Source organism: Nannobrachium achirus (genome assembly GCF_963921795.1).
Source record: "Nannobrachium achirus genome assembly, chromosome: 1".
Taxonomy (NCBI): domain Eukaryota; kingdom Metazoa; phylum Chordata; class Actinopteri; order Myctophiformes; family Myctophidae; genus Nannobrachium; species Nannobrachium achirus.
The window spans coordinates 37,876,622-37,903,655 of record NC_137810.1 but is presented as its reverse complement, the minus strand read 5'-3'; the positions used below and the strand labels follow the sequence as shown (position 1 = coordinate 37,903,655).

Sequence of the window (27,034 nt, the reverse complement as noted above, 5' to 3'; positions counted from 1 at the left end):
CTGGGGGCATCAGGATAAACACTGTCTGCCACCCAGCTCAGAATCAGAATTAGCTTTATGTTTACAGAAGACAAAAGGTGGGTGAAATTCGTTTTTCGTGCAAGTTATTATGGCGTTGTTGTTTCCATTGAAAAAAAAGAAAGGGAAGAAGAAGAGGGGGGGGGGAAGAGCTCAATCAAAGAAAACAAACAAATGATCTACATATTTAAGTATAGTACCTGAGATAAGATATAAAGGTGTGTGAGCATAGCAGCAGATGTATACTGTATTTTCGTCCATGCCTTACCCCTTATCCCTAAACTCCCTAAAAGATACAATGGCTGGGTTGACAGCCATTGGGTCAGTGTGTGTCTATGGGTATTATTCTAGCTTAGGAACATTGTGACAGGAGTAGTGGTAGTACAACGCAACTCCATGAACAACTGATGCAAGGCACTGCAGATAAACATCGTTGTTGTCGGGCGGAAACCTTGTAGGTCCAAAACCGTTCTTTTGTAAACGGTGATAATAGATGATCCACATAAGCAAGGTTTCTGACGGACAGTGACGATCCACTATGCAGCAGTTCAATAAAACTTTCCAATCAATTTCATCCCATCAAGAGCAGTGGTTCTCAACCTTTTCAGGGCGTGATCCCCCAAAATAATCATACTTGGACTGGGGATCCCCACCGTGACAACCACTTGGAATGTAGGACTCGTTGTGAGCTTGTAGGTCTGCCATTTTCAAGATCTTTGCCTTTTTCTTATATTATTTGACAGTTTGGCCAGTGTTTGACCATTTTCTATAGCATACAGGTAGTTTCTTGATTACTTTTGGTGCAGTAATGGTCTTTTGTCAAGGCATTGAACAGGTATTAAAAGTCCTTAAATTGTCACTTCACTGTCATCTGGCCCCCTCACAAAATCACCTGGGGGTCCTGACCCACAGTTTGAGAACCACTGATCTAGAGTTTCCAAACACAACTCAAACTGCTTGTTTCTTTTTTTTTTTACTGTCCCCTCTCCGACCTCAACCCCCCCCCCCCCCCCCCCCCCCCCCCCACACACACACACACACACACACACACACACACCCCCAGGGAGGCCGCCAGCAACTTCTTGACAGCCCTGAGTCTGCAGAGGAAGAGCCGGAGTAGCCAGCTGTCCCACCAAGTGATGTCCGGGAACATCTGGGCCGCTCTCAGGATAGCCCTGTCCATGATGGACCAGCCTGAACTCTTCCAGGCCGCAAACATCGGTGACCTGGACCATCTCATGAAGGCTTTTAACATGGACAAGTGATGCACTGGGGAGGTGGTGGCATGGACGACGCACACACACACACACACACACACACACACACACACACACACACACACACACACACGCGCACACACACACACACACACACACACACACACACACACACACACACACACACAGCCACGTAGGTACCCAAGTGTACAGATCAAGGACAAGCTGGGCTTGAGGTTTGACATGAACACGTTTTTCATGCCACTGAGGTGCTGTTTGTTTTGTTTTGTGTTTGTACCCAAGTACCTACACAAGACAAGAGTCACGGAGATGTTGAAGTTGTGGAAGTGCTTGAAGTGACTACTTTGCAATGGATTTGCGCCACAACGCGTGATTTCCCCCAAGAGCACAAGGACAAAGGCCAAGGATCGTTTGAGCAATGCCTTAGAGAACAAATTAAATTAAAACCTGACTCATCCAGTGGAACAGAGCTGAGCTGAGAGAGACTGGCATGAATGAACGGATGGACGGACGGACAGACAGACAGACAGACAGACAGACAGACAGACAGACAGACAGACAGATAGAATGACTGACTGACAGACAGACAGACAGACACTGGCAGGCAGGCAGGTGGTGAGAAAAATTAACAGCTACCATTGCTGTTTGCAGAGCTATGGTTCAAGTGGTTTCTTAACCCAATTATTTTCAGGTTTGTTTCCCCAATGTTAAAATGAGCAAACCGTACAAGAACTCCAATTCTCTCCCTGCTTGGTTTCATACTTTATACCGCATGTGTGAGCATTTTCACTGAATTATTGTTGAACATTTACATTATTTGCATTTTTTCCAAACAGATAACTTCCTCAATCCCACCATGGGGTGCAAGCCAGGTTGTAAAGCCTCACTCAAATGCATGCAATCAAATGTATTTACTTTTTTTTTTTTATCGTATCAAAATGCTAAGCCATTCTGAGACAGGGCTGGACATTTTTTGAATAACCAACATTCTCTGTGCTTAAGGCACTCTCAACCATAAATGTTGTTGTGGGTTTAGGCTCCCCTCCTTTCTATTATTTTCTTTATCCTGACTATAATAGTTGAAGAGACACACATAAAAGCAGGGCAAGGTGCAACTGTAAAGAGTAGGCAAGAAAAACACTCCATTGAAACACCTCATATTATAAAATATATTTTCATAGATGCTCTACCAATTACTACTTGTTTGATTATCTGGTGCGACTTTAAAACTAGTCATTTAGTAACTAGAAAGATGCAATTGGAAATTGCAGTTGTGGTTGCTGAGTAACACTTGCAAACATCTCTGTATCTGTCCTTTATCCCTATTTGAGTGGTGCTAACCATTCCGTCCTTGTCCCTTTTATGCCCATAGCCTATATGGAGATCACTGATGTCATCAATATTAATCCCATATCTTGGAATGCCCATATATGGACATATTGAGTCAGTCTCATGTGGTCTCTGATGTCATTCATCTATGATGTCAGTCATCTCCATATTTGGGAAAAGTAACATTTTTAATTAAAATCAATGGAGAAAATTAATTCACGCATACATGTACAGTATACTGTAAATTAAAGGATGTAACATATCTCTCGCAAAATGCAATGAATCGTCAAAGATGACTGGAGCATTATCTTTGAACGGGTGATTTACTCTGACAACGGTAAGTACTCTGATAACGGTAACGATAACTACTCTGGCAAAATCATATCGTCGTTGTCGGGTGGAAACCTTGTATGTCCAAAACCGTTTGTTTTGTATTTATCGTTTTAAAAATGAGTTAAACTAGTGAAAACAGCCGATCTACAAGCACACAACGCCTCGCAAACCGCGAGGCGTTGTGTGCTTGTAGATCGGCTTTGTGAAAAAAATCGGCTTTGTGAAAAAATGTACACATTTGAAACTTGGAGATATGAGGTTTCTGCCCGACAGTGACGATATAATAATGATTCTCATAAAATTCCAGATAATTCCAGTGTATAACCTAAGAACTACTTTAAATTGTGATCCTTGGCTAAAGGCCTGTAGTCTATTAGCATCCCCTTTGCTAGTTATAAAGTCACTCTGGGAAATGAATGTTCCTGTGCAGCGATATCAGGGTGTACCAGAGATTCCGCTACCACAGTGCTGCTGTTGTTGCTGGATGTGAGAAAGAAACCTTTTGGATAGCAAACGTGGCTGAACACAAACAAAGATACTTTATCAACTGTATGCACTTTACATTTTACATTTAAGCTTGTGGGACAGTTTTGGAGGATGTTTGCTCGTTCAGCAGATAGGTTCTTTTTCATTCGACAAAGAAAAGGAAGCACACAAAGAAAACTGCCATCCACCTTAAGTGAAGTGGAGCTTTCATGTTTTGAAACCATGAAAGTGTTGCGCTGTCAACCCTGAACTGAATTTAAATTGCCCAATTCATTGCCACACATCAAGGTACACTGCCAGAGACATGTTTTAATCCTAACGTTACCCTGGATTTATTTTCCAGGAAACTCTGAAACCTCGGATGATGAACTTATGTCATCACATCGCATCACAATGCAAGGCCTTTGAAAAGAAAACGTCTTATTCCTCTCTCTATACGAAGCCTGACTTCTAACGGTGAAAAGCAGGTCCTGAACTGCATGGCTGTCTGTTATTGGCTGGTTTTGGTGCCAGGTGACATCACCCTCTCGTGGGATCTCGTGACATCACCAGGTGATGTCATTCTCAACCCTCTTGTGGCATGATGTTATCCTCTTGTGACATCACCAGGTGATGCATTCTACAAGTCTAAACACATCCCCCACAACCGTTACTTTTATGTTGTTGGTGTCTATCGTTTTATGATGGTAGAGCAGTGGTTCTCAAAGTGGATTCCAGGGACTCTGTGGGTTCCTAAATTGACCCATACAAGTCGGTAACTTGGAGTACAAATGGAACTAAATGAACTTGTTAGGGTTCATTTGGTTCCATTTGTACACTGTCAGAGTTAAGGGAAGACCTTGAAATTTTAATGTTTGAGAAACAGTGTGGTAGAGAATAGTGCACTTCTCCGAGAGGACTGAGAAGCTGCTGGGGGTGTGCTTCTCTCCGGCAAGAGGTAAATGACTTTTGGGTGGGTTTCATGTAGTTCTTGAAGAAATACTCCCTGGCGAGTTCTAGCAGTGCTCCCAGCAAGAGAGTGGTTCCACTTGACTTCAATAATATAATATAATATAACAGTATTAATAAGAAGAAGAATAAACGATGATGATGATGATGATGATAAAACGTTAATTCAAAAAAGGGTGTTTCATAATAATACCATACAGAAGATAAATCAATACCTATCCACCCGTTTCCGTGAGAATTTACTGTAGCATTATCTGTGGGACACTTCCGGTTAACAGCAGACATACAAGCTCACGTCGCGTCGCAGATGCAACCGTTGTGAGCTTTTGTAGATCATTCTTGGCTGCGATGCCGGAAACTGCCCTACATCTTCTGCGCAATGCACGACGGGACGTGGGAAAGTTGTGGATACATCCTCTGTTAGATCAAGACCCAGTGGCACTGAGACACAGCATGCCAATTCTGCATAAGGGGAAGCATGTGAAGGCTACTGCTAATAGCTGGACTGCACAATATGACAGATACCGCTGGGCAAAATGAAGAGGTGGTCATGTGCATTTACTCACTTATTGGTAAAACTAATGCAATAATAGCATGACAACATGGGTGATTTCTTGTTTTGTCTGTGCCCTGCTGTCAAACCATTTGTTTTATCATTGTCAAATATCATACTTTTTGTAGGCCTATCTATATTTTTAAAGTTAAAAGGGGTGTGGCCACCCTTCTGTTTTAGGCCAAATTTGTACCTCTATACAGCACACACCACATGAGTTGTGGAATGGACAAGGCACCAACAACACTTTGCCCACTATAATTCCCTATCCTTGTATACTTGGTCTGAGATCAGATCCTCAACTCAAGTCCAAGAAAACCTTCTCACCATAGTCAACTTTTTCATACGCATGAGCTGCTAACTACTTCCAATAATTTCTTAAAATACACTTTTGAGCATACGACTTCAGCGATGTTAAATGGAACTTTGTTCAGGGGTCATCGTCATGCTTGCTTGTGGTGTACATATTCATTTTTTCCCACGGACATACAACATGAGTGGACAATAATATTACCAGAAACACATAAAGAGCTAGCCCTAAATGACCATAACAGGTCTGTAACTCTGAAATTGAAACACTCTCAGAGTTAAGGGGGCCCTTGCAAATAAAAGATTTGAGAACCACGGACATATTTGTATGTGTATATGGACATGATGATGACCCCTGCCATTGTTCCTTTGTCAAAGTAGCCGACATGTCCCTCATCTTCCCCATTTGTCTTAACTATCAACAACAGTCATACTGTAGAACAAAGCTGAAACCGACATATGATGATGTTTGGTAACTGATTTCGAGAATCACAAATACCGGTAACTTGTTTTGTTTTTGTTTATTTATTTTTCGCATACGGTGAAGATACCGTTACCGTATGTAGAAAATTGAAAAAACTCAGTACTCAGTACTGTGTAAAAAGTGTGTATACACTACTGCTGTGCATTGAAACTCCCTTTTCTAGAACTTACGTCCGTAGTACCTTCTCAGGTGTGACAGCCCTATAGCTACGACGCATGCTACTGAAGGTCAATCGCATGCTACTGTAGATGCTCTACGCTTCATCTTCGAATGCCATTTTAAATGTTATATGCATGAGTTCCATGGAAGTGCTTTATTTGAATCCAACTAAAAAAATTAAGAATATCATGAAGTTACCTTGCAATATTTCTACAATGCACTTTCAGAATCTGCAACAGTGGCTGGAAGTGGTGTGTGTGTACAGTATATAATATTCAGAACTTATTGTACCCAGGAAGCTTTTCCTTGCTTTAGATCAAGCAAACAGGCAAGGCCCAAGCAGATCATGTCTGATGCACACTTGGTTACACAATGCCTTGTGCACCAAATGTAGCGGCTCTACAAGCTCACAATGCGTTGCCATGCAACAATGTGTGAGCTTGTACATTGGCTACATTCACAAGTAATCAGGCATTAGTGTCGGGCGTTGTGCTACTACCTTTTCCAAATATGCTGATTGATACCTTGAACTAGCTTGAATACATTGCCACAACAGGGCAATCATAACCGTTCTGTAGTAGTTGTTATGATTAGTTATTCAAATGTTAAATGTATCAACAACTCTAAACCACACCCTATGAAGAGGTTATAAACAATTAGCTGACGCATTTATAAGAATATCTCGAAACGGTTGTGCACACATTCATATGCTATTAAAAAAGGGTTATACGTGTTTTTGAAGCCATATGATCTGTTTATAGAGGATTGTAACGATGAAGCAAATGTTACATATGCATGCATTATACAGTCCCCATGTCCATTGAGCCTAAAACAGCGACTTTTTCAGTGAAACAAACATAGTTTTAATGTATTTGTCTGTAATGAGTCATACTGCAGATAGTTTTACATTTGAATGTGCTCACAACTATTCATAGATGTACTTGTAAGCAGGGGAAGGAATTACCCTATGGACTTTCTCTACTGAGCATTCAAACCTCCATTTGGTTACCAATCAATTATTTGTCTAATATTTTATTACACTGACAAATATTTTTTACATTACAAGTTTCAAATAAATACATTATTACATCAATTACAGTATTATATATTAAGCAACTAACATTTGGATTGCTAGTTGTGTTCCACCGTTGCCAGACCAGCGATTCCAGACCTGTAGAACCCATTATAATTGGCAAATCATGTTTTTTTTAAGACGGATAAATAGGAACTTCAACTATACTGTGTTAGTTCCATTGATCCAAGCCGAACCACAATCCATTGATTGATCATTAAAATAAGCATGCCCTAAAACTGCACACTGGGCGCTGATCCAGACTTTGTTGGCTGCATAAGCATGATCCATCATATGATGGAGCATACATTGGGTAATGCTCATTATATCCTTTCTTTTGACCAAGTCTGTGAAGTCAGTTTGTCCTCCATGAAGTCACATATGCTTCTCCAATACCTCTTGGTCGGGTGCCTTCCTGTTTATAAGCATTCATAAGCCAGTTATAAAGCTCTGTAGCATCAAGCTAATTGCAGTATCCTTTGTAGGGTGTGGTTCTATCTAACGTGCCACCGGTGTATTTAGTCTACAACACATTTTATTTTCTGTTGCTCTGTGTATGCTGCCAGTTTTGATCTAGTTTATTTATCAATCCAGTGTACAGGTACGAATGAAATGATATTTTGATGCAACGAATGAACTTAGAAATTATATACTTTCCTATACTGTAATTGATAGTTTACTGAAATACCTATGCTTATTACTCTCTCTGTATACCTGTAAACCACAAGAATCGCATTAGCACCTTTGAGATATATACGATCTGAACGTATAATCTTTTAAAATAAACTCTTGTGATATGATCTTGTGTCTTGAGTTTTGACCAATGTGTTCACCCTGAAAGAATGATTAGCGCCAAGACTCAACAACGGTGTAGTTTATTAACTTATCCAAGCATCGCAAGTATTCAGTACTATTGGGTATATTGGTATTACAGGGGTATTAACATACCTTTGCAATACTGCATCCCAAGCAATATTTGGATAAATACACACATTACAAAAGTCAACTTTAAATATTCCCTTCAAGAAAACTGTATGTAATGAAAACTACAGAATTGGCACAAACATGTTTGCAAAAAGGCAAAAAGGAAACAAGATTAAAGTAAAAACAGGTGAAGTACCTTTTTCGACATTTAGTTAAATGAAAAAAGGAGAATAAACTCACAAAACTACAATTGTACAAGCCAAAGGACTAAATGTCAACTCTTAGTGCACACACTGACCGTACAAAGGCGTTTTGTGACACAAAAGGTAAACGGTTACTGTAACCTTTCGCAACCTACAGAGAACACAAGAAAGGGAGAGAGAGGTGATAAGATAAAGGGAAAGCTGAGATTAAAACAAGTACAAAACAGACAACATGAAATTAACCAGCCACCCTCTGGTTCAGACTACAGCAGAAAGAAGAGGGCGAGACAAAGGTGCATGGAAATGACCAGAATTGCACAGAACGAAAGTCTGAAATCCCTTCATTTAGAATATGAGCAAGACAAACCTCCCATGGAACAGAGAGGATACATTCTACTTATTCTGTCTCATTGTGTGTGTGTGTGTGTGTGTGTGTGTGTGTGTGTGTGTGTGTGTGTTGTGGGCAATCACAAGACTTGCATAGAGAGAGAGGCCTGTAAGAATGTCCCAATGCACCTGTTGTATATCATGTACAGTAGCCTGACAAGACAACAATGGGTGTTGGGGAATCAATTTTAACTAACATTCTCTTCCCAAAACTCAGGGATCCTGGATTCAAACTTTACTCTAGCTTTTGAATATACAGATGGTTAACTGTCCTCAAAGTAAATGTTCAGATATGTGCACTGCGGTTCAATACTGTTACACAGCTTGCTTGCCTTCTCTTTTATCTTAAGAATGTATGCCTTAGTTAAAACCCATGAAACAATTGAATACAAATGTTGGGAATTTTAATAAATTAACCTTAGTCGATTTGGGCCAAACATTTCAACAGTAGCTATTGCTATTCTTGTTATGGTCTTCCAGCCTTCTGGTTACAAGAATGTGTTTCTAGAAGGTTGCAAGATGCACTGCATCTCAGAATCCTGGATCAGGATTGTTTGTTTGTTTGTCCCCTATATTAATGCACCACTACACTATTACTGACACCATATATTTTTACATTGCCTAGTCAAGAAGACACAACAAATAGTAAACGATTAAATTCAACGCACTGTCCTTTTAAGTGTCATGTAGAACTGTAGGTCTGTCATCAGAACTTCAACAAAGGTATACAATAGTATACTGTAGTGTATTGCAGCTGCTGAAACATCAACGGAGACTGACTGTAGAATTATAAATAGATACGTGTATTGTACAAACAATACTGATCCTATCTGGGACATAAAAAACATAGCAACTACCACGTACATGAGTAGGAAGAGTTGAGTGATCTATTCAGTGTAAGGTGGTCGGCGATAGGGCCTTTCTGTGTGGAGTTTCTATGTTCTCCCCGTGTCTCCTAGGGTTGATACCCTCACAAAAACATGCAGTAATCCTGGTCTCAATAATGCCTCCCCCTGGCCAGCCGGGGCGCTTGATGGAGGGGAAAGGAACTGGTTGGAATAACGTGTTCCTTCCACGCGCTACGTCCATCCCGGGGAAATCCCCCCTGTCAGGTGAAAAGAAACAACTTGGACTACTCATGCATTGAAGGAAGCATGAGGTCAGTCCGTTGTCTCCCCAGGCGCGGCAGAGGGAGAGCAGAGCCCAGGATTACATAGGCAATTGGCACTGGGTGAAAAAACGGGTTGCAAAAATCGTGGGATAAAAATTATAAAAAAAAAAAAAAAAAGAAAGTGTAAGGTGGTGCCTAGGCACCAAGGGGCAAGTTCTGTGTTTGATATATCTGAGTAGTAAAGCTGGACATCAGGTCCTGGTTGCAGTGAGTACCATGACGTCTTACATTCAGCGTTGCACCATGTCTTTAAGTAGACTAATGCACATTTGTAGAGGAAAGAGTTGCATAAATACCCGCAGTAGTGTTTACATTACTGTACGCTGCAGTTGTAATGCACGTTGTTGCCACAGTATAAAGGCAGAAAGACACAAGCGCTCAAATGCTTCAGTATTAGCTAATTGATGTGGATGGTAATGGCTATAACCAAACTTGGATCAAATATAGGGTATACATTTCCTTTTTCAGCAGTTGGTTAATGGGCTCTCCCACAGACATAGAAAGGTAGACGCCTCTTCCGGCTGGGGGGTGCTGGTCCAAGACCGCTGGCAATCCTCCCAATAACTCTACGCAAGCCTCCAGAATTCTGAGGCGGGGCTCTTGGGAATTCTGAAGGACGCTTCCTTGTTCGTCACAGAATGGGAAGCTCGGTAGTCCAATCAGATGCAGGACTGGCAGGACTCCCTCTTTCCCATTGGAGGGGGCAGAGTGCCTTCCGCAGTTCCACAGTTATGCACTTCCGCCAGAGGTGTTTGACCAGTCGCGCTAATGAACTGCAGCGGCGGAGGAGGTATCTAGCTTTTTATATCTGTGGGCTCTCCTATCAAAACAATGTCATTTTGTCCAACAACGGTGTAAACTGGGCGTGTTGCACCTGCTGTAGAATACGACCTTATGTCCTCCAGCAAAAAGGCAATGAAAGAAATGAGTCCCTGCAGGATGGAGGACTTTCCCCATACATTATACTGTATGCACAGTGGTGATAGGTGGCAAATGGCCATAACTGAAGCTGTCTGAAGGCTAGTATTGTATAATGTAAAACATTATAATTTTTTTTTGTTGTTGTTGAAAGGTAAAGTGAACTTGTGGTAGTTGAAATGAAAATTGGGTTGCCACATTCTTTTTCACATTCTAATCGTATTTACTCAGGAGCAATATATTAAATAATCTCTTTCTGAAAGTGCCTTTGTGATGAAACAAATAAACAAAAATGATGAAATGACTTTAACTGATAGCCAGTTGCCATAGTGCAGCAGAGCACATTTTGCACTGACAGTAACAAACTTGTGTGTGGATTTGTTTGTTTGTGTGTTAGCAGTTCCCCCTTCTCCTCCCCTTCATTGTGAACCATGGCAATTGGGGCAATTCCTCCGCGTTCTTTGATCAAACCAAAACATGCTAGTCAACAAGCTTAATATTCCTGATGTCCTTTCAAGTTTCTCAGGGGTTGTAGAGTTTTCTAATGTACAGTATTTCCACACCATGAGATAATGGAAAGGTCCCCACAGCAGAGCAATTTGTTGAATTTTTGTTTGTTTTTTGCAAAGTTTTACAGTTGGCAAATGTTAAGGTCTGGCAAAATTAAGCACTCCCAATGCCATGTCAGAGTAAAAAAGACATACCACTTTGAAAAATACTGGCAGTAGCTGAAGGCAGAACGAATGAATAATAGGAACCGATATGTGATATTATGTTGCTATAAGCACTCCAGTCATGGAAATTGCACATATCCCTCTGTACCTACACTGTAGAGACAAGAAAACACACTTAAATACACATTTAAAGCAAAACACAATAAACATAGACGCACCAACAGCACATTGCTTTCCCCTTTTTGACCACAGCAGTGTTGCATGTTTCCTGGTTGTTCCTCAATGACATCATTGTAAGGCAAACCGTTCTCCCCTCGGCTGGTGTGAAGGGGTCACTTCCACCACTTTCAACAGTACTGTAGCTGCTGCTATTATTGTTGATGTTGTCTCCCGTCCTCTGGTTCACGAGAATGCGTCTCTCTGTAAGGTTGCACGGTGGAGGGGCGGGGCGTTGGGGTATGGGCTAACTCTAGCTCCCTCTAACTGCTAGACAGTCGATGGTAAAAGTAGACGTAGCCCAAGTCTTTTGGAGGCCTTTCAGACAAACAAACTTTGTGGTCGTTGTAGATCACCCACCTGGAAGGAGGGAAGGTAGAACGTTTGAGGAGGGCCCACAGTTTTCTGTAAATTATCAAATAGTGTGGATTGACCTATTCACCTGCTATGAAGACAAGCAGTATTTTTGTATGTAGCCCACTTCATCATTCAACGAATTGTGAAAATAGCAGACCTACGAGATCTTAACCTTTAACCTTTGTTACATTTTGAATTGTATATCCCAATATGCCCAACATAGGGAGGAAGTCAAATAACAAAAAAATAATAATTAAAATAATATTATGATGACCTCTTTATAGGCCTACATTTAGCAAAAGCAAAATAATCATATTTCTAAGAACATCCATTTCATGAAATAAACTGATTATGAAGTAAGAATTACTCACCTTCCCTCCTTCTTAATGTGACATACATAATGTCCAGACATTGTGGATGCTCCCATGTGGCTGATGAACGCAAAGAGCTCATAACCTGAGAAAAACAAAATCAAACGACTTGTGTCATATTGCTGTTAGACTGCTAAAAGCGTGCAGTATGCTTTCATGGGGGTTCGGACCCTTCCTCACTGGCTCCTACACACTGTACACAGTGGTGGAAATTAACTATGTACATGTACTCAAGTACTGCACTTATGAACAATTTTGAGGTATTTTTACTTTAATGGAGTAATTTCCAATTTTCTATAATTTTACTTCTACTCCACTACCCCTCAAAGGCAAATATTGTACTTTTACTCCACTACAATTATTTGAAAACTTGAGTTACTAGTTACTTTGTAGATTTTGATTATTATTACAAAACATACATTACCCACTTCCGCCCAATATACAATTCGGCCATTTGAAAATAGCAGATCTACAAGCTCACAGCTTGTAGATCTTCTATTTTGAAAAGATTGTTATACATTTTATTCATTTGAAAACGTGTGAAATGGAACATTCTACGTAATGAGTACTTTCTACTTTTGGTACTTTATGTCAATTTTGATATCAAAACTTTTGTACTTTTACTCAAGTACAGTATATTTTGAATTCCGGCCATTTACTTGTATGAGAGAAAGTATTTCTACATTGCAGTATTGATCCTTTAACTTAAGTAAAAAAGTTTAGTACTTTTTTCACCACTGGCTCCTACAAATTCTACACGTCTGCTCTGCCTGCTCTCGTTAGCAATGTATAATGTACCCCTACATGATGTTTCAATCAATCAGAATGCCCTAGCTGGTCTATTCATTTTCTGTGTTGTGTATAAATATCCATATTCACCTTGTTTAACCAAGGATTTTGGGGGAACATGTTCCCTTTTCCCTTTCTTTTAGTTTATTCACAGGCACAAAAAAAGACACAGACTAGACGACACACAGCCGGGCGTGGCGCGAACTATCCGAACAGGGCGGCGCGAACGACGCAAACGGTCGCTTTGGTATCTTCGCCCCAGTTGGAAAGAATCCAACTGAAGCTCACCCATTACTGTTTGCACCAAATAAAAGTAAACTTCAAGAGCGGGCAGAAGTAATCTGTGAAATTGTGAGCAAGTGGAGCGGTCACTTACGTCCCGGTCCATCTTTGACCCGTGGACCCGAGGCGTCTGGTGACAGCGTGGAATCACTGTGGGAGTTGGCGTTTGAGAAGGCAATGTCGTCGGGCTCCGTGTCACCCATGTCTGACAGCGCTTCGCTCTCCTCCTCCTCTGGATGAATGAAGATCCAGTCCAGCGCTCGCTCCAGATTGTTGTTCTGTAATTCAGTTGGAACGACAACACCATCACTTCAGTTCAGTTCAAGAGTATTCTAAACCAGAAGATATTTAAAGTTTGGCAAATTGCAATAGATTACCACTTATTATATAGTGTGTGTGTGTGTGTGTGTGTGTGTGTGTGTGTGTGTGTGTGTGTGTGTGTGTGTGTGTGTGTGTGTGTGTGTGTGTGTGTGTGTGTGTGTGTGTGTTTATACATAGGACGGGAACCCCTCTTGGGGGATTGCCTTTCAATCCGGCAACCCATTTTTGTCGGTAGTTGTTGCTATCTACATAATTATTTTGTGATTTTTTAATAAATATTTTCAGGTCAGGATTTAGAAATCATTTTTAGAATCGGCCTCAGGTCTAAATGGGACCTTTAACATTTTGATTTAACCATTTCTCTGTTATAGCATAGTTTTGTCTAAAATAATCGACATGTCAAGTTAGTTACACATACTGTACACAACAGCCGCACACCCAGTTCTTTGTCTCACTCTTAGCCCTGACACCGTTTCACCCTTTTGTAGCAGTTATCCTTGTGTAAGTTGCTCAATGCTCAGTCATCTCTTTGCTGCTCTTAATCAAAAATAGAGGCATTATTCATAGCGGTAGATACGGTCTGTGTGAGGTGCACTGTACACCAGGAGGGAGGGAGCAGTGGTGGAAAGTACATTTACTCAAGTACTGAACTTTATAGTACATTTTTTAGGTATTTCATTTATTTACATAGTATTTCCAATTTTCAGTACTTTTACTCATCACCACATCTCATCTTAACTGTAGTTAATAGTTGCTTTGTAGATTTTGATTATTACAAAACAACCATCATTTTTTATCTCCAGACTTTTACTAGTAACAGAGCATTTCTAAATGCAGAATTGACACTTTTACCTCAGTAAAACATGTTGGTACTTTTTCCACCACTGGGAGGGAGAGCAGGGAGTGAACAAGGGAAAGTAGAGGGTTAGTTGAGGACACCTAGCGATGCAGATCGCTAACTCCTTTTAGTGTTCAGACAAGTGAGCCATCATCAGGCCACTGAGGTTGAATGCCTCCTCCGCCTTGTGTCTGGGTTATTAATAGACCGCCTGCAAGACCCCTCATTGATTCACAGCTCCATTTCCCTTCATTTCTTTTTTTTTCCACTTCAAAAACCTGTGGACAGGGCATTAGGTGTGATGAAAAAGGAAGCCAGATAGCTATTTTAGTAGAGCAGTGGTTCCCAAACCAGTGGTCCAGGGACCACCAGTGGTCCTTGATGGGGTTCCAGGTGGTCCCCAGCTAAATGATGGAGAGTTGGTAACCAAATGGACCCTTAAAGCTCTTTAACTCTTGAGAGCGTAAAATGAAACAAAATGGACTCAAGTTAAGTTATTGTTAAACATCTGCATTACTTAATTCACAAGCAGTCTACACAATTAGAGAATGTAGAGGAATTGTCTTTTGTTTCAATGTTTTGCCTGTTATCTCTTCAATGGTACCACATCAATACAGAATGGAATTGTATTGTGGACATGAATGATCTTATCCAACCATAACAAACTAGTCTTGGGTCTGAGAGGCAAAATCCCATCAAATGGTGGTCCGTGGCTCAAATACATAAGGGACCTTGATATGAAAAGGGTTGCAAACCACTGCAGTAGAGAACCACTCATCTGCTGATCCAAGGATTAAAGCGAAACTGTACAACTGTACATTTCTAGGTCCTAATCTGTGATTTGTTAAAAAGGTGTGAAAAGGAGCCCCTGTGTTTCCTAAGCAACTGACACATTATGTTGAATCAAGAAATAGTAACCTTTGCTTTTATGAAATATCTGAGACCATTAAGGGCTGTCCATACTTTATCCAACACCAAACTTTTTGTCGGAAAGGCCCGGTTCCGACTACAAAATTACGTCACTCGCGACTTCTGAAAAGCATTACCCCGAATTAGAGTTCGGAAAATCTGCGGAAAGTCGCAACTCACTGAACAAAAGTGCTAGTTTGATCCATTCTAATACTCTTTAATAAAAAATGAAATCAATTGTGGTGTCTGTGAAATTTAATCCAGACTGAGAACTAATTGCTGGTCTATTTTTTTCTGATGAGGCAAAGTTGAAACCAGAGATTGTGCAGCCATTTAGAAACTAACAGAGAGAGGGCGAGATCATTTAGCGACCTACAACCGGGTCGCAACGTGGTCGGTAGTTTTCAGCGACCGGGTCGCTAAATCGACCGACTGGGACGCTAAAACCACCGACCGGGACGCTAAAACCACCGACCGGGACGCTAAAACCACCGACCGGGTCGCTAAATCGACCGACCGGGACGCTAAAACCACCGACCGGGTCGCTAAAACCACCGACCGGGTCGCCAAATCCACCGACCGGGACGCTAAATCCACCGACCGGGACGCTAAATCCACCGACCGGGTAGGTAAATCCACTGACCGGTGGTCGCTTATCCACCGACCACCGGGCTACTAACCCTAACCCTAACCCTAACCCTAACCTCAGTAGGCTAACCTGCCGACGCAACCTCCCGACCGGGTCGCTAAATCACCGACCACGCCGCTAAAGCGAGCGACCGGGTCGCTAAATCGACCGACTGGGGCGCAAAATCTTCCGACCGGGTCACTAGATGTACCAACCGGGTCGCTAAATCTACCGACCTAAAACTGCAGGCAGGTCGGTAGATTTAGTGACCGGGTCGTCGATTTAGCGGCGCGGTCGGTGATTTAGCGACCCGGTCGCTCGATTTAGCAACCCGGTCGCTGAAAACTACCGACCACGTTGCGACCCGGTTGTAGGTAGCTAAATGATCTCGCTCTTACTGAACTAACAGGCACCGATGTGACTCTGTTTGTGGATCCATTCTCTTTTGTGCAGAAGAAAACAAAAAGAAATCATACTACAGTACATTTGTATCCATTTTCAAATGTGTTGATTAAGGAGATGATACAACAAAACATGTGTGTGTACAGTATTACATCCAGATTGCATTTGCTAGAGCAGAAACGCTGCATCAGCAGTGGACTATTTGTAAACAGCATTTAGAGCAGACATGTCTAATACTGTAGCTGAGGGCAGTGGTGATCTATTACAGTCCCAGTGTGGAACAGCCAACAAGTAGGCCAGCCAAGAACCTTTATCAACATGGAACCCTCACTACTCCACCCATCTGAACACCACCTCTCTATCTGGCCAGGACCAGTGTTCATTTTCGTTGACTAAAACTATGACAAAAAATCAAAACTCGGTTCGAAGTGGAGCGGTGAATTTGAGCAGTTCCAGATCTATGTTTTTGATTCTATGTGTTCTAGATCTATGAATTCTATGTGTTCTAGATCTATATATTCTATGTTTTCTAGATCTATAAATTATGTGTTCTAGTTCTATATTTTAGAATGATTCTATTTGTTCTAGATCTATATTTTTACATTCTATGTGTTCTAGATCTGTGTGTGTGTGTGTGTGTGTGTGTGTGTGTGTGTGTGTGTGTGTGTGTGTGTGTGTGCGTGCGTGCGTGCGTGCGTGCGTGTGTGTGTGGCCAAGGTGTGTGTGTGTTAAGGTAGGTCACGTCAGGGTGGGTGTTACAGCTCATCCGCACTGCCCGCGATGCAACGCGAACAATGAAATCTCATTAAAATACTTTTGTTTCAATGAGGACGTCCTGACCTACCGCGAGCGACATCGCGTTGTGCCGCGACGTCGCCCACCCCTCCTGTGTTCTACAAGCTGTGAGCTTGTAGATCCGCTATTTTTTAATAGTTAAAGCATAAAATAATAATTTGCAATAATGCGTACCCGGTCTAAATGGGTTAAATTTGAGTAGATAGTCAAGAGAATGTATGCAGCCAGTGGACAGAATCAACTTAAAAGCCGGACATGAAGAGAATGCACAAAATTAAGAGTTTTCTGAAAAACGTATGTTGCTATACATACTGTACAGTATAGCTAAAATCTAAAACGACAAAGATGCTTTCCCGGTTTTAACCAAAATCTAATTACTAGCACTGGTATCGAGTGAAGGTATAAAAGGGGGAATGAATCAAATACACTTTTAACACAAACGCTAGCAGATCAAGGGAGGCTCATGCATAAACAGCAGAACACGGACCGTGGCTTTGAGGGCTTGGATGGTGTGACTGCGAGGGAAGCCCATGGAGGTGAGGATGGCAATGCTCTCCTCAGGTGGAGAGTTTGCCAGTGGGGCAGAGGTCATCGGGCTGTCACTGGTAGACGGGCCAGGGTCCAACATGGATGGCAGAGTTAGGGGTTCCGCAAAGTCTGAGAGAGAGAGACAGAGAGACAGAGAGAGAGAGAGAGAGAGAGAGAGAAGTGGCATCGTGAAAAGGGTGGAGTGGAGAGGACTAGAGAGGAGGAACAGGAGGAGAGATCAAGATTTCTCTCACACTTCTCAATCGTACAGGTGGTGCAATATAACATTATTGGTTCCTAGTCAGCTCTTTGGCAGTTGGTAGTTACTCAAGGTAACGAGATGGCAATCGCTGAACACATTTGTTTTTCCTTCTTCACATGAACATGCATTTTGCATAGGGAGAAGATAAATAATTCAATAATATTGCAAGCGATCTGGCCGTAAATCGCTCCTCCAAGTGAGCTAGCTCTCTGGCTGGGGTTCAGCGAACCACTCAGTCTGCTAAACGTTACATTGGTGTCAGCTTCTGTGAGGAGGGGGTAGTGTAACAACCCTGCAAGAGATCCGTCCGTAACTCTCTCCTCCAAGTAAGCTAGCTCTCTTGGCGTTGTGGGTTGCTTGCCTTGTCTGCTGAGTAGGGGGCTGGGGTACGCCTCCCGGTTGGAGGCGGACTGCCTCACTGAGTATGCTAAACGTAAGCCATTTACCATGAGAGGTAGTGGGTTGTTGTTTAAGCCAATCAGAATCCAGTATCTGAACATGTGACCACAAAAAGTGGTAGAAATTACAATATGTTCAAGTTCTGTCTTTCCTCCCTCAGCTGGATATGCAGACATTTCTGACAGTGATGATTGTGCCTAAACGACTTTCTCCCCACATGATTCAGGTAGGATTTTTCTTTTTTCCCCTCCATTTCATTCTTTATTCAGGGCTGAGCTTCCCTTAATGACTTGGGTAATAGACAAGGGAAAAACTGTTAACCTGAGAGCAGCCCATTAGGTGCATTTGACTATTTAGAAACAACTGTTCTAAATTCTTCCACGGTAGGAGGGAGGACACACACACACACACACACACACACACACACACACACACACACACACACACACACACACACACACACACACACACACACACACACACACACACACACACACATGTACATTTTCTACAATACCGTACATAGTATACTTTGTGCGTGTTTTCAGCAGGAACTGCATTTCTAGTTTTGTTAAACCTACCCACCCACCCACCCATCCATCCATCCATCCATCCATCCATCCATCCTATCTATCTCAGTGGTTTTCAACCTTTTACATATCAATGTCTATTATTTATTCGGCATTTGAGCCAAGGACCACCATTTGATGAGATTTAGCCTCTCAGACCCAAAACTGTTGTTATCGTTGAATAAGATGTCCACAATAGGAGAGATAACAGGCAAACATTGATCAAAAGAACAATTCTTCTACATTATCTAATTGTGTAGACTTCTTGTAAATTAAGTAATGCAGATGTTTAACAATAATTCAACTCGATTTAACTTGATAACGTAAAATGAAACTTCATTTTATACTCTCAAGAGTTAAAGATCTACAAGGGTCCATTTGGTTACCAACTCTCCATTATTTAGACTACCTGGGCTGGAACCCCCTCAAGGACCACTGGTTGAAACCCACTGATCTATCTCCATGTTCTACAGATGTATGAGGTGCAGGGGCGTCACACCAAATTCTGGGCCCTGGGTACAAGGATTCACTGCGGGCCCCCCATGAATGTTAACTATTGAAAAATAGCAGATATACAAGCTCACAGCGCGGCACCGAGTGCCGCGCTGCGAGCTTGTAGATCTGCTATTTTGGAAAAACTGTGAAAATGTGTGCAAGAAACCCATGTGTCCATGTCAGTGATGCTCAAACTTTTTCATGTGAAGGACACCCAAAATGATATGAATTTGGCCACGGACCCCCATCTCAAAATATTTAGTTCCAGGGACCCCCCCGGAAGCAGAATTTGAGTTACAAATGTTCGCTTAAAAAATACATTTACAAAGATTTGCACACATTTTCACGACTTTTCAAAAATAGCAGATCTACAAGCTCGCAGCGCGGCACTCGGTGCCGCGCTGTGAGCTCTGCTATTTTTCAATAGCTAAAGTTACTAGGGCCCCTCCACCTTGGGCCCCAGTAACTCAGTCCCACTTTCCTACCCCTTGTGACGCCCCTGATGAGGTGGTCTTACCAGGCTCCTCCATGTGGGCTATGATCCAGTTGAAGGCCATCTCAGGGCCCATGTTTCCAGTGTAGTAAACTGCCTTCCGACAGGCCTCCAATGGGAAGCCCATCTCTGCCAGCTGCATTACCGCTGCCTCATCTATTTCTGGAGCTGGAGCAGGTGACACAGGACAAACCAGCAACAATAACTACCTGTGACTTACAGCTGCTGAATCGACGTCACCGCCCGGTCGAGCCCTCCAGTTTAAAAACACCCCAAATAGATTGGAGGCGTCTCTCTCCTTGGGCCTCATTAAATGAAAGGGACCAGAGAAATGTCCTTGCCCTGGGGAGGTTGCCTTGTGGAGAGGATGATTTATCGGGGCGAGAAATTTTGCTGAAAACAAGCAGAGCTACAGTACGCGCCGATTGAAAGTAAAGTTTCACGCTGGCCTTATTCCTGTGCATTAAATTGATGTAAATAATTATTGTACGGCACACTCAACTTTTTTGCTCAAGACCCAATACATTTGCCCGTGACCCAAACTAGTGAAAACAGAGTATCTACAACCTCACAACGCAGCGCGAATGAGCTTGTATAGATCGGCTATTTTCACTATTCCTTATACATTTGTTTTCTAATTTATGTAATTTATTCAATTTTTTTATTTAGATTTCTTCATGAAATTACTGGAAAAAAAAACATTGAATTTGTTTTTTAATTCATGAAAATGTTTTGGGAATGTTTTTTGAAAATGTTTTGAAATAATAATAATTAAAAACAAAATGTAGGAAACCAAAAATTAAGGGACGGTCCCATAAAAATTTGTCTGCGACCCATAAATGGGTCCCGACCCACTGTTTGGGAAACAGTGCCTTAATGGGATTCATCTCCCACAACCCATATACCTTAATAGTACTATACAATTTACCTTCATGGGATGTGAAGATGCAATGCAAGTGGAAACGGCACCTAATCATTTCTTGCACCTACATTGTGTTTTTTTTCTTTCACACACTTGGGATTTATGGACGAGGTAGATCTGGGGTAAGTGCTACTGCTAAGTCAGTGTTATTATGTACTTTCATTTATTTCCCTCGGCTCAACACACAGGTTCATGTACTGGAATGAGGCCACTGTAAACTAGAGTGACACTGTGTACCAGGCCCAGCACCTGCAGGTCTATATAGCTCAATAACATTTGTCATTATGCTGGAGACCTTAAAGTAGGTGGGTTTCAACTGGTGGGCAGAAGCCTTGTAAGCACTTTTTGAAAAACTGTTCCAAAATTGTTTTATTTTTTTTTCCAATGGTTTCAATAAAGCGTAGCGCAAGTTTATGCAGGGCATGGGAGTCAAGTTGCTGCTCAGCTGTAGTCAGATGTCAGTCAGCTCTGTTCTCATACCTCATTAACATATCTGCTGGTCATTATGTCACATGACTGCCATACTCCAATCAGAGCTCTCAATCAGTAGGGAAGGCTCCTTTAAATAGAGCTTGCTTTCCCTACCAATGCTTGGTTCCGAAGCTTCGGAATCATTTGCTGCTTGCTTCCTCCTCCACCCCAGCCTCCACCTTTGCATGATCACTCTGGCTAAGCTCAAATACTTGTGATTGTCTGATTAAGTTACATGTCAATGTGGTTAAGCAAGTACTGTGATCTTGACTAAGTTTCATGTCAATGTTGTTAAGCTCATACTGTGATTTTGTCTAAGTTCATGTCAATGTTGTTAAGCTCAATACTGTGATTTGACTATGTTACATGTCACGGTTATTGCTATTTGCTATTCTATCCCTATGGGGGGGTATTGCTGCGTTCCCTGATTTTGCTTAGCATGCTCAGAAATGCCTGCACAAAATTCAGGGAGCATCTCCGATCGCGGAGCCCTTCAAACGCCAAGTTTAACTGTATTCCATTTATGCAATAAATGGTTAAATATCCTTGCCAATATCTTGCCGAGTCTATCTGTTCATTATGTTATTAATTGTTATATTCTTGACGTGAATGTTCCTGCCTAAAATGCAGTTATTCACATTATTTAGTCACAAGCTACTTTTTATTGGTTAACTTGAAGTATGTTTTGTTTTTATTTTTTATCTTCCAAAAATAGAAAAGGTTTTGATACATTTGTGTGACACTGTCATACAACAAAGTACCAAATAGACAATGCAATGGCAACAAAAGTTTAAAAGAAAAGTGGATACTTACAGTCTAAGGAGCTCATGGAGTTATCTGAAAGGAAAGTAGAAAATAGTAATTTAAGATGTAAGCACAAACAGCAGAAAGAGAAGAGATAACAAACTGCAAAGACTTGCTGGGATCAACCACAGACTCCTCACTTCTGTACAAAAAACATCAATTATTAATATAATTTAGAATATTCAGGTCACCAACAAACCTTTCAAATCAGGCACAGTTTGCTCCATTCCCAAATAATGTCACGGCTCTGAGCAGGAAGCTCATAATGTTTCAGAGCGAGGTGTTCCGCATCACCACCAAAATCTTGAATTCTTTAATCATAATTTATGGTTAATGATGCGTTTCAGGCAACACAGATTGCAAACATTCGCCTGGTGGTCTGTAATCAATAGTCTGCATTTCTATAGCGCCTTTTACAAAGGTGACAAACACATGACCCATTTAGGCCTAACCTATAGAATAGGGCTAAATCAGAAATTAGCCTACAAAACAAATATGTTGCTACATACTGTAAATGTACTGTAAGCCCCTCCCAAACAGCAAAATGTGTTCCCGGCCTGAATGGGTTAATTGCGACCGATATCTGCTGAGGGGGCGTACACTCCGGACAGTGTTGTATACAGGAGTTGTATACATTTCATTCATAAATGAAAGTACACACTCTTATTGAATTCATGTAAGCCAAATGGGTTCCTATATCATTTACAAAATCTGTGTGTGCCACTCTGAAAGTGTAGATACTTTATTATCCCAAGGGGGAAAATCAGTCGCCCGGAGGCAGCACAGCAGTTTAAGATTATTTACAAAGTTACAGAGAAGTAAAAAAATGTGTACAGTGTACACAGTAAGAGCAAGGTACACCAAATAAAGAGAATCCTTCACAAGTCACCCCCAAAAGATGTCCTGTCCTGACCGAGGTAGATAACGTGTGCTGCCGGAGAATGGTTATCATAGCCTTTGTGCCTGAAGCACAAGGCAGTTTGTCACAGGACCCTTTCAACAAATGTTGCTCGACCAAAGGTTTTGGGTCATGCAACGAGGTCCAAATTAGCCATAAGTGGTTCTCTTCACCAGAGCCAATTTACTTTTCCAGAGGGTGTCTCAGATAGCAAACACAGCATGCCGTGTTCTGTGCTAAATTATTCAACCGTAAGCAATTTTCAAACATGCTCTTTGTCCTCTGAATTTGAATACGTTTCCTGTTCTAAGAGGCAGCAAAGCGTTGCAGGAGGAGGAAAATAGGGGAGAACACATTGTGTTTCTGTCAATGTGTGAGGCACTGTACAGCAGGAAGGCAGAGTATAGCGTGTTTGTGTACTCCTCCTTGGAGCCTTTTGTACATTTCGGGGGTTTTGAGACGGGGAGAACATTTTGTACAGTGCGCGCTGAAATATTAAGAAGTTCACTGATAATGTGATGAACGTCTCAACCCGCAGAGAGGCGAGTTGATGAAAAGGGATTACAGACAGAGAAATAAAGACAGACAAAATGAAATAAAGTCCTACTAAGGAGGCATAAGAGAACACTCAGTTCAGCACCGCAGTCCACACTCAGAGAACATCAGTCTTGTAAAGTAACTAAGTACATTTACTAACTAAGTACACTTTTGAGGTATTTGTACTATACTTGAGTGTTTCTAATTTCCAATACTTTTACTTCTACTCCACTACATCTCGGATCAAAATATTGTACTTTTACTCCACTGCATTTATTTGAAAACTTTAGAAACTAGTTACTTTGCAGATATACATTATAATTTTATAAAACCACATAAATCACTTTATCCCTATTTTGTACCTTGGCTATTTGAAAATAGCCGACCTAAAAGCTCACAACGCGTCACGTGTGAAATGTATGATGCACTTGTCAATCAGTAGTGGAAAAAGTATTCTTTTTTTTTTACTTAAGTAAATGTAACAATACTGCAATATATAAATACTCTATAAAAGTCGGAATTCCAAACGCACTGGAGTAAAAGTACGAAAGTATTGGCATCAAAAGTAAAAGTACAAAATGTTTGAAAACAGCAGAACGCAATGTGACGCGTTGGGAGCTTGTAGACTGACTATTTTCAAACAGCCTACTGTATATATAAAATAGGGCTAAAGTGGTTTATGTACGTTTTATAATATTATAATAAAGACATATCTGCAAAGTAACTAGTAACTAAAGTTTTCAAATAAATGTGGAGTAAAAGTACAATATAAGATGTAGTGCAGTAGAAAGTATAGGAAATTGGAAATACTCAAGTAAAGTACAAATAAATCAAAAGTGTACTTAAAGGGATATTCCACTTTCAACAGGGAGCAGTGGTAGGGCTTCTCTCCACATACAAACCCATTGTAACTTCAAACTCCATTTTAACCATGATAGATTCATTAAAAACACACATTATTTTTTCTGGAGACTCATTTTACCTTCCTAATACGTGAGCAGGCCGTGTTTTTTCGATAACTTTTTTCATTTATTTTTAATAATTATTTGGAAAAATGGAAAAAATGAAATACAAAAAAATAATTATTAAAAATAAATGAAAAATGTTATCGAAAAAACACGTCACGTCGTCACATATTAGGAGGGTAGTATGAGTCACCAGAAAAAATAATGTGTGTTTTTAATGAATCTATCATGGTTAAAATGGAGTTTGAAGTTACAATGGGTGTGTGTGGGGAGAGGCCCTGGGCCTGGAGGGCCTGGTAACATTTACATCAAATATCTAAATATTCAATCAAGCTAATTAAAAACTGTTCAGGGTGTTCATAAAAGCCTGATTAGATGATAACATTACCAAAAGTTTTTTTGAAAGTGAAATACCCCTTTAAGTACAGTACTTAAGTAAATGTACTTAGTTACTTTACACCACTGTTGTCGACAGTCATATGATTCATTGATGTAGCTTGTTAGTGACCTCATGGATAATGGATACTGTGTTTAACCTTCCTCTTGCCTTGTTGATATTATACCTTCCAAATGTGTTACTTGCTATACATTTTTAAAAGCTTCCCATCACCTGGATGATTTTAAGATGGCTTGTGTTCATCCTCTTCTAAAGAAACTGGTACTGACTCAACCTTTGTAACGATTATAGGCCAACTTCTAAATTGACATTTCTTTGAAAAGTTCTGGTAGTTGTAGAAGACAATGACTTATTTCAGTTGGGATTTCGATAGAACCACAGTACTGAGACAACACTTATTTGAGGCGCAAATAATGAATGAATACTGACATTGGATCCGTATACTCGTTTTGTTGGAATCGTTTAAAGCATTCGACACCATTGATCATTACATCGTTACTGATAGATTGTAGCTGTGGGTTGGCATATCTGGGACTGCTTTGCACTTATATCTGATAAATTATATTGTATCAAATTGTGACTTTGTTTCATTCCTCTACACTATAACTTGTGCCCTAAGGTAACATTTTAAGTCCAATCCTATTTTCTTCATATATGCTTCAGCTTGGATAAATTATATGTAGGCAAGACATCTCCTTCTATTGTATTGATGTGAGCAGTACCTCCAGTAGTGAAAGTGAGCCGGAACGGCCGGAACCCCCGTTCCGTTAAAACATTTGGGGACGGAACGGAGTTCCGTTAAGAAGAGAAGCCAGCTGTCAAAATCCCATGTTAAATAACCAGCCACAAACGCACGTCCAGGAAGAAAACAATAGCCTATACTAAAGTCAGATTAACATACAGTAGGCTACACAAGTGTTACTAGTTATATTTTCTGATAAAGTGCTTCTAAATTATTCCCGTGGGTTTGTGTAGGTCAGTGTGATCCAGTCAGTCCGTTTGCGTTTCAGTGTTTGTTTGACACGGAGCGGGTAGAGGTGAGACGTTCGCGAACGAATCGAGTCTTTTGAACGGCTCTTTGAAATGAACGATATGATTCGGTTCACAGTAGGGAGCCGTTCTTTTCTAATGAACAGTGGTGTGGGAAAAATACTCAATTTCTTTACTTAAGTAGAAATATCAATACTGCAATCAAGTAGAAGTTTGGAATGTTAATGTACTTGAGTAGAAGTATCAAAATGTAGGCCTACGTCTTTTGAACAGCTCTTTGAAAGGAATGGATCCCAGAGATCCGGCTCACTTCAAAGAGCCATAAATCCCATCTCTAGCAGGACTCGTGTCTGTGCCTGCATGTGGCCATAAATGCAGAATAGACCAAAATGATTCAATTCTGCATCTGGGAATGGGAGATGTAGTGGAGTAGAATTAAAAGTATTGGAAATACTCCAGTAAACTAGGCTAGGCTATACTTAAAACCTGTACTTAAATGCAGTACTTTAGTAAATGTACTTAGTTACTTTAGATAACTGGTTATAAAAATGTGTAATAATAATATATATAATAATATAATAAATATAATAATAATATATATGCTTAGCCTTCTGTATGGAACATGAACAATATGAAGAGGCTTATTATAGAGGGGCAGGTGGGCCTCCCAAAATAAAGTTTTCTATGCATTTCAGGGGTTTTGGGGGATTAGAGCCTCCCAAATTTTTTTCGGCCGCGCAGCTTCGCCGCGCGGCCAATTTATGACAGTTCCGGCATGAATTTCAAACCACTTTCACCACTGAGTACCTCTAGTGTCTTCAGCTAGAACTATGGGAGGAGCGAGGTCAGGCAGTTCTTCCTCTCCAGTCTGGAGCCCGGTGGCCCTCAGCCGGTTCAGATCAAGGAAGTCTGGAACATCTATGGCTAGATCTGTAAAGAGGAACACACCATGGACAGGGAATGTCATAAATACTTATAAGACTCATGACACGCATGGAAATGTTATTGAATACACCAGGGGTCTTCAACGTTTTCAGGCCGGGGACCCCCAAACTGATGGGGAGATGGAGCAGGGACCCCCTACCACCTCGTAGGGTGGGGGGGTTGGGGCTACGACATATTTTTTATTTTAAACATGTAGAAGTTACAGCGAGCAGGGTGGGCCGCACCACTACCATTTCTAAACATAC

At 41.1% G+C, this 27,034-nt stretch overlaps 2 protein-coding genes across 3 annotated transcripts in view; one reads left to right on the top strand and one right to left on the bottom strand.

Moving 5' to 3' along the window:
* pex5la (peroxisomal biogenesis factor 5-like a) overlaps positions 1-1,283 on the top strand; it is a gene marked incomplete at both ends in the record, with an annotated part of 138,365 nt that extends 137,082 nt beyond the window's left edge. Inside the window, one exon of the mRNA XM_080725826.1 lies at positions 1,082-1,283. Within this exon, the coding sequence (XP_080581952.1) occupies positions 1,082-1,283 (202 nt within the window). The remainder of the gene's footprint in view (positions 1-1,081) is intronic.
* A 10,362-nt stretch (positions 1,284-11,645) lies between these two features.
* Positions 11,646-27,034, bottom strand: part of usp13 (ubiquitin specific peptidase 13) — a gene marked incomplete at its 5' end in the record, with an annotated part of 43,886 nt that continues 28,497 nt past the window's right edge. The window contains 7 exons of one of the 2 annotated variants that reach the window (XM_080725876.1): positions 11,646-11,782; positions 12,151-12,235; positions 13,316-13,499; positions 17,602-17,771; positions 19,885-20,028; positions 22,067-22,090; positions 26,652-26,774. In XM_080725876.1, the coding sequence (XP_080582002.1) occupies positions 11,686-11,782; positions 12,151-12,235; positions 13,316-13,499; positions 17,602-17,771; positions 19,885-20,028; positions 22,067-22,090; positions 26,652-26,774 (827 nt within the window). In that variant the 3' untranslated portion in view covers positions 11,646-11,685. The remainder of the gene's footprint in view (positions 11,783-12,150; positions 12,236-13,315; positions 13,500-17,601; positions 17,772-19,884; positions 20,029-22,066; positions 22,091-26,651; positions 26,775-27,034) is intronic. The other variant, XM_080725877.1, reaches the window with a different exon arrangement.